The 17,455-nt window shown below is 44.2% G+C and overlaps 1 protein-coding gene and 1 non-coding gene across 4 annotated transcripts in view; both read left to right on the top strand.

Annotated features, from left to right (window-relative positions):
• IL15 (interleukin 15) overlaps positions 1–17,455 on the top strand; it is a 69,007-nt gene that overhangs the window by 32,274 nt on the left and 19,278 nt on the right. For all 3 annotated transcript variants that reach the window (XM_007668424.3, XM_029076858.2, XM_029076860.2), the window contains exon 2: positions 715–839. In XM_007668424.3, coding sequence (XP_007666614.1) covers positions 774–839 — 66 coding nt within the window. In that variant the 5' untranslated portion in view covers positions 715–773. The remainder of the gene's footprint in view (positions 1–714; positions 840–17,455) is intronic.
• Positions 7,299–7,436, top strand: LOC114815807. Its single transcript, XR_003763609.1, has one exon. It is a non-coding gene; the product is annotated as a small nucleolar RNA SNORA7 (small nucleolar RNA).

Here is a 17,455-nt window from a genome sequence, read left to right as displayed (position 1 = left end):
GGGTTTTGATGACATGTGCAACATTTAGAACTGGACTAATTTTATTACATAGCATCAGAGCAATTCACCTAAGAGCATGAAAGGAATGCCTCACTGGGTCAGGCAAACAGTTCATTAACCTGGCATTTTTCCTCTTTGAAGGAACCATGTGATGCCTGCTTTTCTTGACTTCCAATCTAATGAGTACAGATAAATTCCATCCAACGTTGATAACTCAAAATCTAATAACCCATCTGGACCTTCTGACCGTGAATTCATCCACACCCTTCTTGAACCTTTGGATATTTGATACGGAATTCTCTAGCCCTGGAAGTTGTACATATGCCAACTTTCCACTGCCCAAGAAAATGATTTCTATAGTTGGCCTCCGATATAGCATCTTAGAGCTTCTTGAAGTGGCCCCTCCTCTTTTAGGTTGTGATATTTGAACAGCATGTTAATGGTTGTCTTGGACACACCCCTCCCAATTCTGTCAGCTTTCAAGGGCGTCTCTCTGCAGTCTTCATCTTTCCAGACTGATGGAGTCTCTCTCCCAGAGAACAAGTGGCCATCATTGGGACAGGTGAATTTGGTACGGGCTCTAGGGTTTCTCTCTTTAACAGGGGGGCTTTGATATGGCATGTTTCTTCATTCTCCAGGAGTTTGAAGGGGAGGTGAAACAGTGCCTTCCTATCATTAAACTACTTTGTTCTATCTTCCTTTTAAATCCTACAGAATCCATTCCCTGAATCCATTCTCTGGCTCCTGCTCGGAGTAATGTCCCATCATGCAACATGCTGGTGATATCACGGGCACCACGGAAGTCAAGTGGAGCATGTAGCCGGTCTATAGGAGGGCGGGTAAGCAATATTTTTAAAAGTTTGTTGTGCCATATAGAAAGCTTTTTTTTTGTAGCAACAGGGCTCATAATAATGAAAAGATGAACTAGGATGAGTATAAAACAATGGGCCCAAGCAAACTGAGAATCTTGACCCAAGTTCAAATGCCTTCAGGAAAGATCACTGCACTCTCTCCAGTCGTAAAACATTTTGCTAAGAGTATTAAAGGATCCATTGTATGTTTGGTTAAAAATAAATTTTTTTTTAATAATTTGGGATGATTCTCAGGAATTCAGATGTTTTCTTGGTATTCAATAATCTCAAAAGTGATGGACAATTTTAAATCACCTCCTGGGTGATCATAAAAAAGAAGGAAAGAGGAAAGGGTTATTTCAAAGAAGCGGCTAAAGGTAGTAGAATTTTTTAATTGAAATTTTACCTTTGGGTGTATGCATGTGCTTGCTCTGTTTCCTTCTTATCTTCCTATCTTTGGTCTTTGAATATGTGTAATTATATAACTTTCCAGTTATCTTTCACATCCTGTTCAGCCAAGACCTTGTACTTGCTAAAGACTGATCAGTAATCTAGTACCAGATAGGACAAACCTCTGTTGAAAGGCTTTTAATTTCTCTCTTCCTATCTGTTAAAATATTTTTAAAAGGAGACAGAGTGTGAAAGGAAGGAGGTATTTGAAATAAAGTAAACAGTATTTGTGCTGCAAAACCAGTGTAAGTACAGAGAAAGCTATAAGAAGTACAAGCATTAAATTCAGTAGCACTCTTTTGAAGGAATGCTAAATGAAGAGTATTAGAATAGGATATCCTTGTACCTGACAATATTGGCGCTGAGAATTTAATGGTATTGCTTCTTCGGGTGCTAATTGGTTCATCAGCGTGGCTTTCGGAAACATCACTGTGGGCAGAGAATGTACCTATTTTTATACTGTACTCTCCTAAGTGCTCAGTACAGTGCTTTGCACACAACACTCAGTAAATACAGTTGAATGAATGAATGAAGGATAGAATGAAATTTTCAGTAAGACCAAAACTTAAGGGCATGAGAATTCTCTCTTTCAAAATAATTTTGGAAAAAATGAGTTAAAGGAGTCCGTGATCCCAAAATAAATGAGCTATAGAAAACAACCACATGAGGCAGTTCAGATTAATAAGAAAACGACTGATGGCATTAGATGCTGCCGAAGTTTCACCAAGATATATCGCTGCCTTGTCAGAAAACTCCACAGACCACAACTATTTGAAAATGAGTACAAAGCAAAAATGGACTTACAAAGATTCTGTAATCATGGCCTTGAATTAGGAGTGGGAAACGAAGGCTAGTATGCATTTAAGCATGGCTGCATGCAACAAACTACAGGAGTTATGATGCTCGTCATCTGTTGACAGTAGGTGAGGAAATGGACTGTAGCTGTATAAATAGGTGGCAAGAACCTAGGGCATTATAGAAACTATTAAGAAAGAGTTTCTTAACTCTACCTAAATTAACTAAAATCAATGGAAGTAATTTCAAGAAACCCATTAAACTGGCCATAATTAATGAGACGGTTTATTTACTCAATTCAGGTAGATCACTGGAAAGAGTATTTTTCTAGTTGGAATTTATTGAATGCTAAAGAGGTTCATTTTCTCCCACTCTCAACCGTGGAGCCATTATATTAGAGAAGCAGCATGGCATAGTGGATAGAGCGCGGGCCTGAGAGTGAGGAGACCTGGGTTCTAATCTCAGCTCTGCCACTTGCCTGCTGTGACCTTGGGCAAGTCACTGAACTTCTTTGGGCCTCAGTTCCCACATCTGTAAAATGGGCATTCAATACCTGTTCTCCCTCATACTTAGGTCCCAAGTGGGATCTGATTACCGGATTACCCCAGTGCTCAGTACAGTGTGTGGCACATAGTAAGCATTTAGCAAATAATAATATTATTGTTATGTTACTTCCAACAAGAATGAAGATTGAAGGAGTGAAGAACCATATTGAACTTAATGATAATTGTATTTTTTTAAGCACTCACTGTGAGCGAAGCACTCTCCTGAGTGCTGGGGTATATAGAGTGCAATCAGATCAGACACTACTGTACTAGCTCTCAAGGACTGGGTGAATAACGGTGACTACACAATTCCTAGTATGGAGTGAAAAATGATTGACTGCTTGTTTTCCGTAACAACTGGAATAATCCCGAGAAGAAACAATTTCACCCTCGAATTACTCAACATCATGGTTTTCCCAAAAGTGAATGAGACTCAGTTAACAGGAATGTGGTCCTCTGGCTTCTAGAATGTGTATGATTTACTCAGATTTCCCCTGCTTTGGTGATTTCTGAACCATTTGTAATCAATTTGAAAAGACCTTCCAAAATTGAATAGCTTGCACCATCAAATCCTGTTAAGCAGGCATGGACTTTAATTGTTTTTTTAATGGTATTTTTTAAAAAAGTGCTTAGTATGTACTAAGCACTGAGCTAGGTAGATACAAGCGAAACAGGTGGGCCACAGTCCATGTTTCACATGGATCTCACAGTCTTAATCCCCATTTTAATAATAATAATGTTGGTATCTGTTAAGCACTTACTATGTGTAGAGCACTGTTCTAAGCGCTGGGGGAGATACAGGATCATCAGGTTGTCCCACGTGAGGCTCACAGTCTTCATCCCCATTTTACAGATGAGGTAGCTGAGGCACGGAGAAGTTAAGTGACATGCCCAAGGTCACTCAGCGGACAAGTGGCAGAGAAAGGATTAGAACCCACTTTTAAACTCCTACTACCTACTACTACCTGCAGAAGCTAATCTTACCCTACCTACTGTTTAGCATTTACTAATCTATCTATTCTGCTTCTGCTCATGCTCACATTGAGGCTGGCAGTGGCAACGGAGGACTGTGGTGCATCTTCGAGCCCCTCAGGAATCCCCACTCCATTCAGCTCATGCTCAGAGAGGCAGCTATAAGAGTTTGCAATCGTAATATATGGGTAGTTTTGAAACTACTGTGAGCCTCCATGTAGGACACGGACAGTGGCCTATCTGATTATCTTGCATCTACGCCAGTCCTTAGACAGTGATTGCCATATAGTAAGTACTTAAAAATAACAGTTATGCCTATCGTGTAGCCTTTGCCTTTTGAGCCTCCTCATATCTCTTCCTTGTGCAGCGCTTTTATGGAATTAGGGAAAGTCCTCTAGTTCAAAGAAATTCAAAATGAGATGAGACTCCAGCACTCTTTTTGTTTTACTTAGAGACCTCTGCTATCCCCAAGAAGTCCCACTATGACTGGCAGTCCCTTAATATGAATGGTGCTGTCAGTAAACAACCTGTTTCAATAAAATTCCAGAAGCTATCTGCACACCGCATATCGTTTGGTTGTAAAATTAGATGCATAATTGGGCAGCAGAAGATAAAATCTTCCAGATGTCCTCAATCGTAGGTGCTAACTCCATGGTGGCTAAGGGGATGATCGCCTCTGGGTTTGATCTCGTCTTATGCCACCGGGTCATTTCCGACTCATAGTGACACCATGGACACATCTCTCCCAGAACGGTCCCCTCTCCATCTGCAGTCATTCTGGTAGTTTATCCATAGAGTCTTCTTGGTAAAAATATGGAAGTGGTTTACCAGTGCCGCCTTCCGTGCAGTAAACTCAAGTCTCCTCCCTCGACTCTCTCCCATGCCGCTGCTGCCCAGCACAGGTGAGTTGTGATTTTCTTCCACTCGCTAGCCACAGCCCAAGCTAGGAATGGAATGGGTAGAACTCTGCTTGACTCTCCCTCCCGTAACCGAGACTGGTAAAGTACTGGAATCTCTCCAGATGCGACCCTGAGAGGGGCTGAGTTTGGTATAACCACTGGCTTCAACCACAAAGCTTTTGGGGCTAGAAGGGTGCAGTCAGACACGGTCTGGAGGTGCAGCCAAGAGGGTGGCTTCACCTCATCCTCTGCTGGCAGGCGCGTCCCCTGGACCAGCCCCGAGATCTGAGGAATTCTAGCCATCCTCCTGGAACTATGAGGCCTGGTCACTGGCTTCTCTTATTGCGAGCCAGGTCCTTGTGAGGACAAACTGTCTGGAGCTGCTAGTCCCCCTCGCTTCCCTGCATGGTGGCCTGTCCACCTTCCCCTTGACAATGGCGGCCATGAGTGGAGGCTGGTTGAGCAGGGCGGGGGTTGCGTATTGCAGAGGGTTTGCTTTGATTGTTGAGGGTAAGATTAGCTTCTGCAGGCTAAACTCAAGACTGTAAATGCCTTAAAAGCCTGGATCCTGTCTAATAACTGCTGTGCTGTCCCAAATGATTGGTAGAATGTTCTGCATAAGGATGTGCAGATGGCGCAAGTAAACGCATACTTTGGAGTGATTGGGGAGGTTGAGTTTGATGGTGCTAGCATCCCTCGAGGAGGAGAAGAATTAAACAGTAACAGTGAAGCAGGAAGGAGAAGTTAATTCTTTGACTAGCTTCTGTGTACAGAGAGCACTGTACTATGAACTTGAGAGAGTACAATAAAGTCACGATCTCAAATAACCTTTCATCCCCCTCCCTGTCCTCCTCTTACCTATCTTTTCCTCCTCTTCTCTTCTTTCTTTCTCCTCTTCTTCCTTGTCCCCCTCCTTCATCTTCTCCTTCTCCACCCCTCTTCTTCTCTATTATTCCCCCTCTATCACCACTGCCACCTTGATGCTTTGTCCCAAGTTTGCCACCCCATGCCCACCCTGCCCCCACAAAATGGAAAATTGAAATCTTTGTTATCATGGTTTGACGGCGTATGGTGGGAACCAGAAGCAGTGTGGCCTAGTGGAAAGAGCACTGGCCTAGGCATCAGAAGGACCTGGATTCTATTCCCAGCTCTGCCACTTGTCTGCCGCATGACCTTGAATGAGTCACTTCACTGCTGTGCTTCGGTTACCTCATCTATAAAATGTGAGCCCTGTGAAGGACAGGGATTGTGTCAAACCTGACTAGCTTGTATCTACCTCAGTGCTTAATACAGTCCTTAGCACAAAATAGGCACCTAACAAATACCTTAAAAAAAATTGGAGCTCTATTCTGGAAGGGTTTACATCTTGTGACAATCAAAACTCTCCTCCACTCATTTTCCCCAGTGAACCCAGCCTGGCTAACATTGTAATGAAGTCATCTGGAATTCAGTCAGCACATCAGGCCTGTTGTGTTCTTGGGGACTGGTAGGAGACGGTTTTCTTTTATTATGATTGTTAGTAACATTTATTAGCAATGTGCAAAGCATGGTGATAAAATGCTGGGTAATTACACAAAAAAATCCATTAAGACCCAATCCCTGGCCTCCAAAGGGCTCATAATCCAAGTGGGGGAGGAAGACCCAGAGCAATAATAGAATCCTGTCAACTATAAACGAAGGCTAACACTAAAAAAGTTAAATATCAAAGTAAAATATGGATGGAAATATTGGGAGGGGCAGGCTTGCATATAGAAACAGTCCATACCTTCCCAGAGGTTTAAATTTAGTGACCGTAGCTTCTTTGGGACACCACGGTCACGGGGTCGAGCAGAAAATGGGGGCCGCTCAGGTTATCATCGACAGCATTTATTGAGCACCTCCTGGGTGGGGAGCACTGTATTAGGCACATGGAGAATGATAAAAGGAAAAGACACAGGAAAAGAGAAGCAGTGTGACCTAGTGGATAGAACATGGGCCTGGGAGTCAAAAGGACCTGGGTTCTAGTAATCTCAGCTCTGCCACTTGTCTGCAGTGTGACCTTGGCCAAGTCACTTAATTTCTCTGTGCCTCAGTTACCTTATCTGTAATGTGGAGGTTTAGACTATAAGCCCCATGTGGGACATGGATTGTGTCCACCCTGGTTAACTTGTATCTACCCTAGTATTTAAGGCAGTGCCTGGCACAGAGTAAGCACTTAACAAATACCATAAAAGGAAAGGAAAAAATGCGGTGCCCGCCATTGATTTTACAATCCAGAGGGGAAGATGAGCGGATACAAATTTCCAAACCTGTACTGGACATAAGAATAAGAGCAAAAATGTCAATGATAAGAAACAAAAGTAAATGAAATACGTAAGGAATAAAAGTTATATAGGAGTGCTCCCTCCTTTCTAACAATGACCCAGAACAGACTGCAAGCTATGTGTGTAGTAGATTGTCAAAGAATGCCGCTGATGAAGACCAGGGTTTAGAAGAGTGCTTGACACACAAGTTGCTTAACAAATACCATAATAATAATAAAAATAATGATGGTAGCGATAATTCTGAAGGCTTATAGTTCTCAAGTGTCAGGTAGCATTTCTAGATTTCTGAAAGTTGTCCAGCTGATATTCTTGGAGTTATAAAATTTGCAGGATAATCATAGGAACATTCTTGCATTTTAAATAATTTCTTTAGTGGCTAATTTAAAAATCCAGTAAATCTAATGGATTGAAAAATCCAGGAAACCAGAAAGGACTGAATCAATAAGCCACTTATATTTTTTTTGAGCCTACTTTATGCACAACCCCCTCTCAGGGTCACACCTGGAGAGTTTCCAGTACTCTACCAGGCTTGACTACGGGAGGGAGAGTCAATCAGAGGCCTACCCATTCCATTCCTAGGTTGGCCAGTGGCTAGCGAGCAGAAGGCAATCTGCTACAAATCAAAACTCACCTGTGCTGGGCAGCAGAGGCATGGAAGAGAGTCGAGGGTGGAAACGCAGGTTTACTGTGCGGAAGGAGGGAATGTTAACAATTTCCATATTTTTTTTACCAAGAAAACTCTATGGATACACTACCAGAACGATTGCAGATGGAGGTGGGGTGTTCTGAGAGAGATTTATCCATGGCGTCGCTATGGGTCGGAGACGACTCGACAGCATAAGACCAGACGAGTGTGCACAACATACATTGAAATAACAATAGTTAAAAGATGCAGTCTCTGCCCTCAAGGACCTTAAAGTCTAACTGGAGAGACAGATGCAGAATAAATTACAGAAAGAAGGAAGAAGAGGTTGGAAAGATGGCTGTAGGGATAAGTGCTTAAATAATGGAGATTGTAGGATATATGGCAAGAAGCACTTATGAGTGTTTGTGAGTCCATAAATGCGGACGTGGCAGTTGAAGGAATATGAACTGGGAAGAAGAAAAATTAATCTAGGAAACCTTCGTGGAAGAGGTGGGATTTCATGAGGGCTTCAAAGATTGGGGGAGAGTGGTGGTCTGGAGAGTTAGGTGGAGTGGCTTTGAGAAGAAAACTGAAGTTCGGTTTTAGACATCGTGACCGATAGTTATCATAAAAGAGAATTTGGTAAACAACCTCCCGGATCTTACATTAGGGTATAGTAAAAGTAAAATATATTTAAAGGGCACCGTGTCCAACATCTGAGAGTTGATTAAAAATGGGTAAAAGTGATATGGACCGATGAGAAGAATAGAGCACATCTACTGTTCAGGGGTTGATTACAGTCAGCCTTCCCCCTGCACAGGTTTGTTTAATGTGATTTTGCTTTTGCAAGAACACTCTCTGCTTATTTTGCTTCTCCCAGAGGGATTATTCCAGCATTGCATGTTTCATGTGCTCATCCGGTAGATTACCCATGGCCAAGTGAGCCTGTCCTTGCTCTGGTCTGCTACTTCTGCGATGCTCCTCAGCCCTTCAAGAGCTCTGCAGTTTGCCCTGATATTTTAGCAGTAAACTATCCCAGCACACCACGCATCAATCACTTCCCTGTGCCTCAGTTCCTCCTCTGGGAAATGGGGATTCAAAACCCGTTTTCCCTCCTAATTAGATGGTGAGTCCCATGTGGGACAGGGATGGTGTCTGACCTGAGTATCTTATATCTAGCCCAGCACTTAATTCATTCAATCGTATTTATTGAGCACTAACTGTGTGCAGGACACTGTACTAAGCACTTGGAAAGTACAATTCGGCAACAGAGACAATCGCTACCCAACAACGGGCTCACAGTCTACTTGGTGCAAGTTCTTGTCACATAGTAAATTTTAAAATATGCCATAATTATTATTATTAGGACTTTTTTCACTTTAGTACCCAGATCAATTTTCTAAATAGAACCACTCAATTTTCTCCTCCTCCTCTCTGATCTGAGGAGATCTCCTGTCTCCTCAAAACCTCCGACGGTTGCCCATCCATCTCCTCATTAAACAGAATATCCCGAACGTTCGCTTTAAAGCACTTAAACAGCTCACCATCCTACCTCTTTTCGCTGACATCCTACCGTAACCCATCCTGTACACATCACTCCAACGCCAGCTTACTCACACTGTACCTCAGTTTTGTCTGTTTCACTGCCAATCCTTTGCCCATATCCTCTCTCAGGCCTGGAATTCTCTCCTGCTTTATAGCTGAGAGACTGACACCCCTCCTTCAAAATCCTCCTAAAACCACATCTCCAAGAGGCCATCCCTAAACCCTCATTTCCCCACCCTATCCACTCTCCTTTCCACGTTGCCTAGGCTCTTGGGTGTGGACCCCCTAAGAACTTTGATTTGTGACCCACCTCCAACCATACTGCAGTTGTGTATGTGTCTATACCTTTTCCCTAGCTGTGGGCCCTGGGCTTTACCAGCTAGCCTCTCCCATCCCGGGAGATGTGCGAATGTTGGGTTCTAAGCTGGGTCTCTTTCACTGCCATGTGAACTACCATCTCAGTTCAAAGAGGCTGCAACTCTTCAATGATGACAGCCCCTTGTCAATCATAGTGGGTTAGGAAGCTTTCCAAGTTATTTTGTACCATAGTGCAAGTGAAAACATGTGGAGAGAATATGCTGTTGCCAGTTATGGTGGGGGGGGAGGAGAGAGAGAGAGTATGTGTGTGTGAGTGTGTGTATGCTCACTTTCAGTAGGAAAGTCATAACAGCTCTGGGGGCCCAGAAGTATTACTACTAATAATTATAGCACTTGTTAAGCGCTTTCTATGTACCAAACACTCAACAAAGCACTGGGGTAGATACAGGATCATGAGATTGCATATAGTCCCTGTGCACACGGGGCTCACAGTTCAAGTAGGACGATGTAGGATTTAACCCCCATTTTACAGATGAGGAAACTGAGGCAGAGAGCAGTTTAGTGACTTGCCCAAGGTCACACAGCAGACAAGTGACAGAGTTGGAATCAGAACCCAGGCCTTCTACCTCCCACACCTGGGCTCTTTCCACTAGGCCACGGTGCTTCTCGTTATTTGGGGATTATAGTATCTTCGGGGCCTAAATGATAGGAGGAGAAAGCTTTGGACCTCTGCAGCTGGACATTTAGACGCACCATGCAGCGAGACCCAAACGAACGAAGCCTTTTTGGTGGTGGTGGTGGTGTTCAGTAATCCATTGTGTGCGGAACACCACATCCTCTGCAACCCCTTATCAGAGGCCTGGAAGGACTAAGGCTTTCTTCTCTTAATCAAATTTCCAAGGTCGGAAGCACACTGTACCACCTTCCCCTCCGTCCCCGCAAATGAAAAATGCTGTATTATTGTAACATTGATATATTTATATTATTGATATGCCAGAAGCTATGGTAAAGGTTGTGCACTCCATAAATCAAAAGATGAAACCAACCCCTTGTGCTTGCTGGAGTGTGTTGTATAGATGCATCATATCCTAAATACCTACTCCATCACTGAACAGGGCAGCTGGGGATTTTTATGATCCCCAGTGCAGGAAAACCTTCTTTATGTATGAGTCAGGTTAATGATTGTTTTCTTAGTGGTGAACATTGAGTCATAACTTGAGCTTCAAGATTTCAAGAGTGTGTAAGTTTGAGTACATCATCATCAAATAGCATTTATGGAGATTTCTCTCGTACTCTCCCAAGCGCTTAGATCAGTGCTCTGGACACAGTAAGCATTCAATAAATTCCACTGGTTGATTGCAGAGTACTATACTAATCACTTGGCAGCATAGAAAAGTGGTAGAAGACCCGATCTCCGCTCCGAAGGAGGTTACAGGCTAGTGGGAGAAGCGAAAACTAAAATAAATTATAGATAGGGAATCTGGGTGGTCTAGTGGAAAGAGCACTGGCCTGGGAGACAGAGGACCTGGGTTCTAATCGCAGATCTGCCATCTATTTGTCTTCTGTGTGACCGTGGGCAAATCACTTCTCTGTGTCACAGTTACCTCATCTGTAAAGTGGGGACAAGGGACTGTGTCCATCCGGATTTTCTCATATCTACTCCAGTGCTTAGTATGGTGACTGGCATATAGTAAGTTCCTAACAAATAGAATACAAACAATAGGGAGAGTAATAGAATACATTTTCTGTCTTCCTCTAGAATTACAGAGCTTCGTGCATCCCTTCACTCTCTTCATTTACATCAACAGCATTCTACAGCTGAGAGGATTGTAAGACTCGAAGAGTGTGAATGGAGAGGCTATTCTTCTGGTTTTAGATGGTTCATTCAATCTTATTTATTGAGCACTCACTGTGTGCAGAGCACTGTACTGAGTGCTTGGGAGAGTACGAAACAATAATAGACACATTCCCTGTCCACGATGAGCTTACAGATTAGACGGGATGGGGGCGGCGAAGACACAGACATTAATTGTAAGCCCGTCAAACGGCAGGGACTGTCTCTATCTGTTGCCGACTTGTTCTTTATTGAGCGCTCAATAAATACTATTGAATGAATGAATAATATAAATAAACAAATTACAGATATGTACATAAGTGCTGTGGGCCTGGGAGGAGGGAAGAACAAAGGGAGCAAGTCAGGGTGACGCAGAAGGGAGTGGGAGAAGAGGAAAGGGGGGCTTAGTCAAGGAAGGCCTCGTGGAGGAGATGCGCCTTCACTGAGGCTTGAAGTGGGGGGGATTGTAATTATCCGTCAGATTTGAGGAGGGAAGGCTTTCCAGGCCAGAGGCAGGACTTGGGCGAGGGGTTGGCAAGGAGATCGGTCCCTGTCCCAAAGTGATCCAGCATCGGGCACTGTATCTAGGGTTTTCATTTGAATCACCCAGCCTCCCTCTGCCTCAGCTCATGCTATCAAGCCTCGCTCTTCAGAATCTCCACCCTTGGTTACAGCAACAGGGAGGGGAACATAGTAACTGTGGAATAAGGGTGGAGAGCAGAAGCCACTTCCTCATGACCCCACCGAGTCCACATATCGTCTCAGAAGGTTCTGTATGATTTCATTGCGTTTACAGTCTCACACATAACTTCTGGGTCGGCAAAGGGCCTTATAAACATTCTCACAAGGGCTGTCGGGCCACCCTAAGTGTAAGATATTGTGGAGTAAGGGTGTTGTAAATTAGAAGGGTGTGTGTGTATGTGTGTGCGCACATGCGTCCGGGTTTGAAGATCAATGTTCGGGCAGGGATTGTCTCTATTAGTCGCTGAATTGTATAATCCAAGTGCTTAGTACAGTGCTCTGCACGTAGTAAGCGCTCAATAAATACTAATGAATTGAATCAATGAATCGTATTTATTGAGTGCTTACTGTGCACAGAGCACTGTACTAAAGCCGTTGGTTAGATTCTGTTCTAGGATCGATGAGTCCAGCGCGTGATGCTCCGACCCTTTCCCGCCCCGTTAGTCCACAGGCTGGCCCGGCCTGTGTTGTTACATCTGTTACCCATAGTGCTTGGTGCCATTTTCATTGCTCCCTCTTGGTTATTGCATAAGATACTTTCTGTCTTTCCTGCTGCACAGCAACCGGATTTCTCATTCCTCAAACAAGAGATTATAGGCTAATTTTCTCTGTAAGACAAATGGTTTGGAATTGCGCCCCATCAATCGATGTTGAGGGGAGTTGTCCAGCAATTCTCTGGAAATAAAACAGTCCTGTTGTTCCCGCCCTAATTTTCCTCAGCAAGGGACCTGGAAAGCACAGCCCCTCCTGCTCTGTCACCTGCCATCCCCGAGGCTCCTTAAACTCCCATTTCATCCAAATTTTTTGTTTGTTTCCCTTCCTTGGCTTTGCCCCTCTCCCCACACCCACTGCCACTTTTTAAACATGTGTCCGTCTTGTGTCCACAGCCCCTGGAGTGCCACATGGCAAGGGGGAGGGAGTAATGGTGATGGGGACGAGGGGGCAGAGTGGAAGCCGGGGGAGGGGAGGGGAGGAGGCAGCGCAAGGGAATTGCGGGGAAATGAGGGGAAACACTTGAAAGCTATAGCAGAGAGAGAAGGGGGTTGGGTTGAAGAACTTTGGGGTAAAGACAGCGAGAGGGCAGCAAGCGGTGAGCTTACCTAGTCAACCGTTTTACCTCTAGTGACGGGCAACTAGGCCTCACTGTTGTGATCTGAATGGGTGATTGGTATGTAGTTATACTTCTTGTTCCCTAAGCAGTCGCCCAGAACTGGATTTGCATGTCGCTCAGCCGACTGCTCTAAGAAATTAAGCACAGACCCATTTCCTGCCCTCGAATTGCCTTTTTCTCAGGCAGCTTTGGATACAAACCCAAGTTGGCCAGCTCCTCCTGTACTTTTTCTTTCTTTTGTTGTGCCTGGCAGACATTTGCTGCGCCAAATAAATATTTTGGAAATGAATCATGACTTTAATCAATCAATCATGTTTATTGAACACATAGTGTGTGCAGAGTAATCAATCAGTGGTATTTATTGAGCACTTACTATGTGCAGAGCACTGTATTAAGCACTTGGGAGAGTACACTATGACAGAAATAGCAGACATGTTCCCTGTCCATAATGAGTTTGCAGTCTAGAGGGGGAGACAGACATTATAAATAAATAATTTATAATATATAATTTAAAGCTATACACATAAGTGCTGTGGGGTTGAAGGTGATGTGAATATCAAATGCCCAAAGATCACAGATCTAAATCCAAGAGCACGGAATTAAACTTTTGGGAGAGTATAATATAACAGAGTTGGTAGACATTTACCCTGCCCACAACAAGCTTACAGTCTAGCGGGGGAAAGTTTTATATCTTTAAAGCCCAGGAATTGTTGTTGGGAATTTGGGGAATTTCCCACTCCTAGACCTGCCTCATAACTTTTTCCTCTCACCCGGCACTGTCGCACCAATTGGATGCCCTCACTTCGGCAGCATCAGCGTGGCCTAGTTGATAGAGCACAAGCCTGGGAGTCGAAAGGCCCTGGGTTCTAATCCCGGCTCTGCCGCTTGTCTGCTGTGTGACCTTGGGCAAGTCATTTCACTTCCTCTGTGCCTCAGTTACCTCATCTGGAAAGAGGCACTGAAACGCTTGAGAGTTGCAGAGGCCACAATGTAACTTCGCATAATTGAAATGATGCAGGAATACTGTAGCTGCCTCCAGCACATTCTGCAGGTCTTGCCGACCGGATGCCGAGGGCATCTCGGCCGGTAATGTGCTGACCGTGACATGGGCCACCTGCCGTATTTCCCTTGTCACGTGGACAGGTTCACCTTAAAATTCACGAGACTCAGACGCTGAAGGCTCAAAGCGAACCCCGAGCCCCTTAAATATATCAGTAAATCAGAACCGGCCCTCTTGAGCCATAAATACTGCCTCTGAACGAAAAGGGGGCTATGTAGCATGTAGGAGTGACTCAGATTCATTCAGTTGTATTTATTGATCACCGACTGTGTGCAGAGCCCTGTGGAAGCACTTGGGAGAGCACAATACAATAACCGCAGACACAATCCCCGACCACAACAAGCTTACAGCCTAGACGGGGGAGACAAACGTTAATATAAATGAATTATAGATAGGTACATACGTGCTGGGCGGGGGGATGAACAAACCGAGCAAGTAAGGTTGCTCTCCCAGAAACCAAGGTACAGGCAAAGTGCGAGAACCTTCCAGAGCAGCTGCAGATCAGTATCTCAGCGTCCCTGAATGCACTGGGGAGAGAGCTGTTTATCTGTTTTGACTGGTTTTATTTGCTCTACAGGCCGCCATTCTACCAGGACGCAGCCTCATAAAACTGTAGGCTTTTGATATGGAACTATGTGGTCCATGTGCTCTGGAACCCAGGGTGATGATTTCCTAGCTCAATAACAAGGTTTTATTGTAGCCAGAGGGATTCTGGGAATGTGAGCGTTTGCAGCCCAGAGACTGATGCCGTCGACACTTTGTCCAGAAGAGTGTTCTCTCCCGGGTTTTATATTTTAATCCTACTGAATGAATATTGCAGGATTATTTTCCATTTTGGGTTTGAGCAGCGGAGATGTCAGACGCGTCCGTGTCTGTTCAATACTTGATGGAAAGCCGTAATGCAGAGCTTCCTGTGCTGACACCCTTTGTATCTTGGATGGAAATGACAGAGATGGGAAACCCTATCAGAAACTGAGGTGATGTGACTCAAAGTTAATTATCCTAATGGAAACTTGATTCTGAAAGTGGTCTTTGGGTTACCTGTCTCGTGAGATAAGGGATTTGGATTTCAGCAACAGATGATAAATTAATCTGACCAATAGCCAAGGTTGTTATGCTATGCCAGAACAGACGAATTGGAGACAGAAAATTGAAGGCTGATCTCAGTTTTCCATTTGAAGCCCCAGGGGGGTGGTATTTTGTTTGAGTTACGTATAATGCACTTACTCTTTGTCAACACTGTTCTAAGAGCTGGAGTAGATACAAGTGAATTAGCTTGGACACAATCCCTGTCCCACATGGAGCTTACAGTCTAACTAGGATGGAGAACAATAGAACTGAGGGACCTGGAAGTTAAGTGACTTGCCCAACGTCACACAGCAATTCAGGACTAGAAACTCTGACTCCCAGGCCTATGCTTTCTTCACTAGGCTCTGCTGTTTTCCCAGAGACTTCTATTTTACAAATTGGGGGCTATACCCAAACCCCTGGGAAAACGTGAAATCCCTTTTTGTTCTTTTAATGCCGTATTAGCATTTTAAACTGTTGTTTAAACTTTGTTAGGGTGAATCAAAGTATAGCCCCATGATATTACCTAATTGAGAAGTTGTCAGATGGTTATGAATCTCTGCAAGAAGCTGCAAAGATAGAAACTTGATCTTCTGATTGTGGAAGCGTTTTTTTCAGGTTTAGGGAAGAAATTGTCCAATTTAGATCGAATAGCAGCCTTCTTCTTGTCTCCATAAAGTACCTTGTAACAGGCCGACTCCTTCTGGACACCTCTTCACATCTTTGGGTCTAAGGGTCATCTTCAGTGATTTTTATGAAGCCATCTGCTTTTTTTCAATACATGCAAAGCTTTTTGACTTCCCCAGCCCTCCAGTTTTACTGGGTGGTAGACTAGAACTTCTTTTTTTATGGTATTTGTTAAGCGCTTATTATGTGCCAGACACTCTACTAAGTGCTGGGGTAGACACAGGGTAATCAGGTTGGACATGTCCCACGTGGGGCTTCCAGTCCTTTACCGATGAGGTAACTGAGGCACGGGGAAGCAAAATAAGCTGCCCAAGGTCACCAGAAGACCAGAGGTAGAGCCGGGATTAGAATCCAGATCATTCTGACTCCCAGGCCCGTGCTCTGTCCACCAGGCAATGCTGCTTCCATAACTACTTTTTCCGTTTTGGCATCTTTCAGTGACGTATTCGATTGTCAAGGTTTCAAACGGTAATGGCTGTTTATATGGTCTGGTGGTGGCTGTAAACTGGGATGAGGTATCAGACCTTAATGGCTTATATCTCCGGGTTGTATATATCAGTGGGATGGCGGTAACCTGGGGGGTGCCATCATGTAGCACTTTTATTTTCCAGAGTGACTTCATAAGTGGAAGCAGCGTGGCCTAATGGATAGAGCACAGACCTGGGAGTCAAAAGGACCTAATCGTTCATCTTTATCGAGCACTTACTGTGTGCAGGGCACTGTATTAAGCACTTGAGAGTACACCACAGCAATATAAGAGGCACGTTCCCTGCCCACAATAATCTTACAGTCTAGAGGAGACGATAGGTATTAATATAAATAAATAAATTATGGATTTTCACATAAGTGATGTGAAGCTGGGGATGGCAGTGGGTGGTGAATAGAAGGAGAAAGTCAGCACAACTCTGAAAGGAGTGAGAAAAGAGGACATGAGGGCTTAGGGAAGGCCTCTTGGAGGAGATGTGCCTTCAATTAGGCTTTGAAGGTGGGAGAGTAATTGTTTGTCGGATATGAAAAGGGAGGGCGTTCCAGGCTGGAGGCAGGACGTGGGCAAGAGGTTGGCAGGAGATAGATGAGATCAAGGTACAGTGAGTAGGTTGGCATAAGAGGAGTGAAGTGTGCGAGCTGGGTTGTAGAAGAAGAGAAGTGAGGTGACGTAGGAGGGGGCAAAACGATTGAGTGCTTTAAAGCCGATAGGAAGGAGTTTCTCTTTTATGCCGAGGTGGATGGACAAGCAACGTGAAAAATGATCTGGGCAGCAAAGTGAAATATGGACTGGAGTTGGGAATGACAAGAGTCAGGGAGGTCAGCGAGGAGGCTGGTACAGTAATCAAGGTAGGATACGTTAAGTGCTTGGATTAATGTGATAGCAGTTTGGATGGAAAAGAAAGAACAGATTTTAGCAACGTTGTGAGGTGGAACTGACGGGATTTAATGATAGATTGAATATGTGAGTTGAATGAGAGAGAGGAGTCAAGGATAATGACAAAGTTACAGGTTTATGGGACAGGAAGGATGGTGGTGCTGTCTACAGTGATGGGAAAGTCATGGGGAGAAAAGGGTTTGGGTGAGAAGATAAGGAGGTCTGTTTGGGACATGTTAAGTTTGAAATGACAGCAGGATATCCAAGCAGCGATATCTTGCAGACAGG

The sequence above is a fragment of the Ornithorhynchus anatinus genome, chromosome 12, assembly GCF_004115215.2.
Source record: "Ornithorhynchus anatinus isolate Pmale09 chromosome 12, mOrnAna1.pri.v4, whole genome shotgun sequence".
Lineage (NCBI taxonomy): Eukaryota > Metazoa > Chordata > Mammalia > Monotremata > Ornithorhynchidae > Ornithorhynchus > Ornithorhynchus anatinus.
Note: the sequence above shows the minus strand (reverse complement) of the source record. Positions and strands in the feature narration are given on the sequence as shown.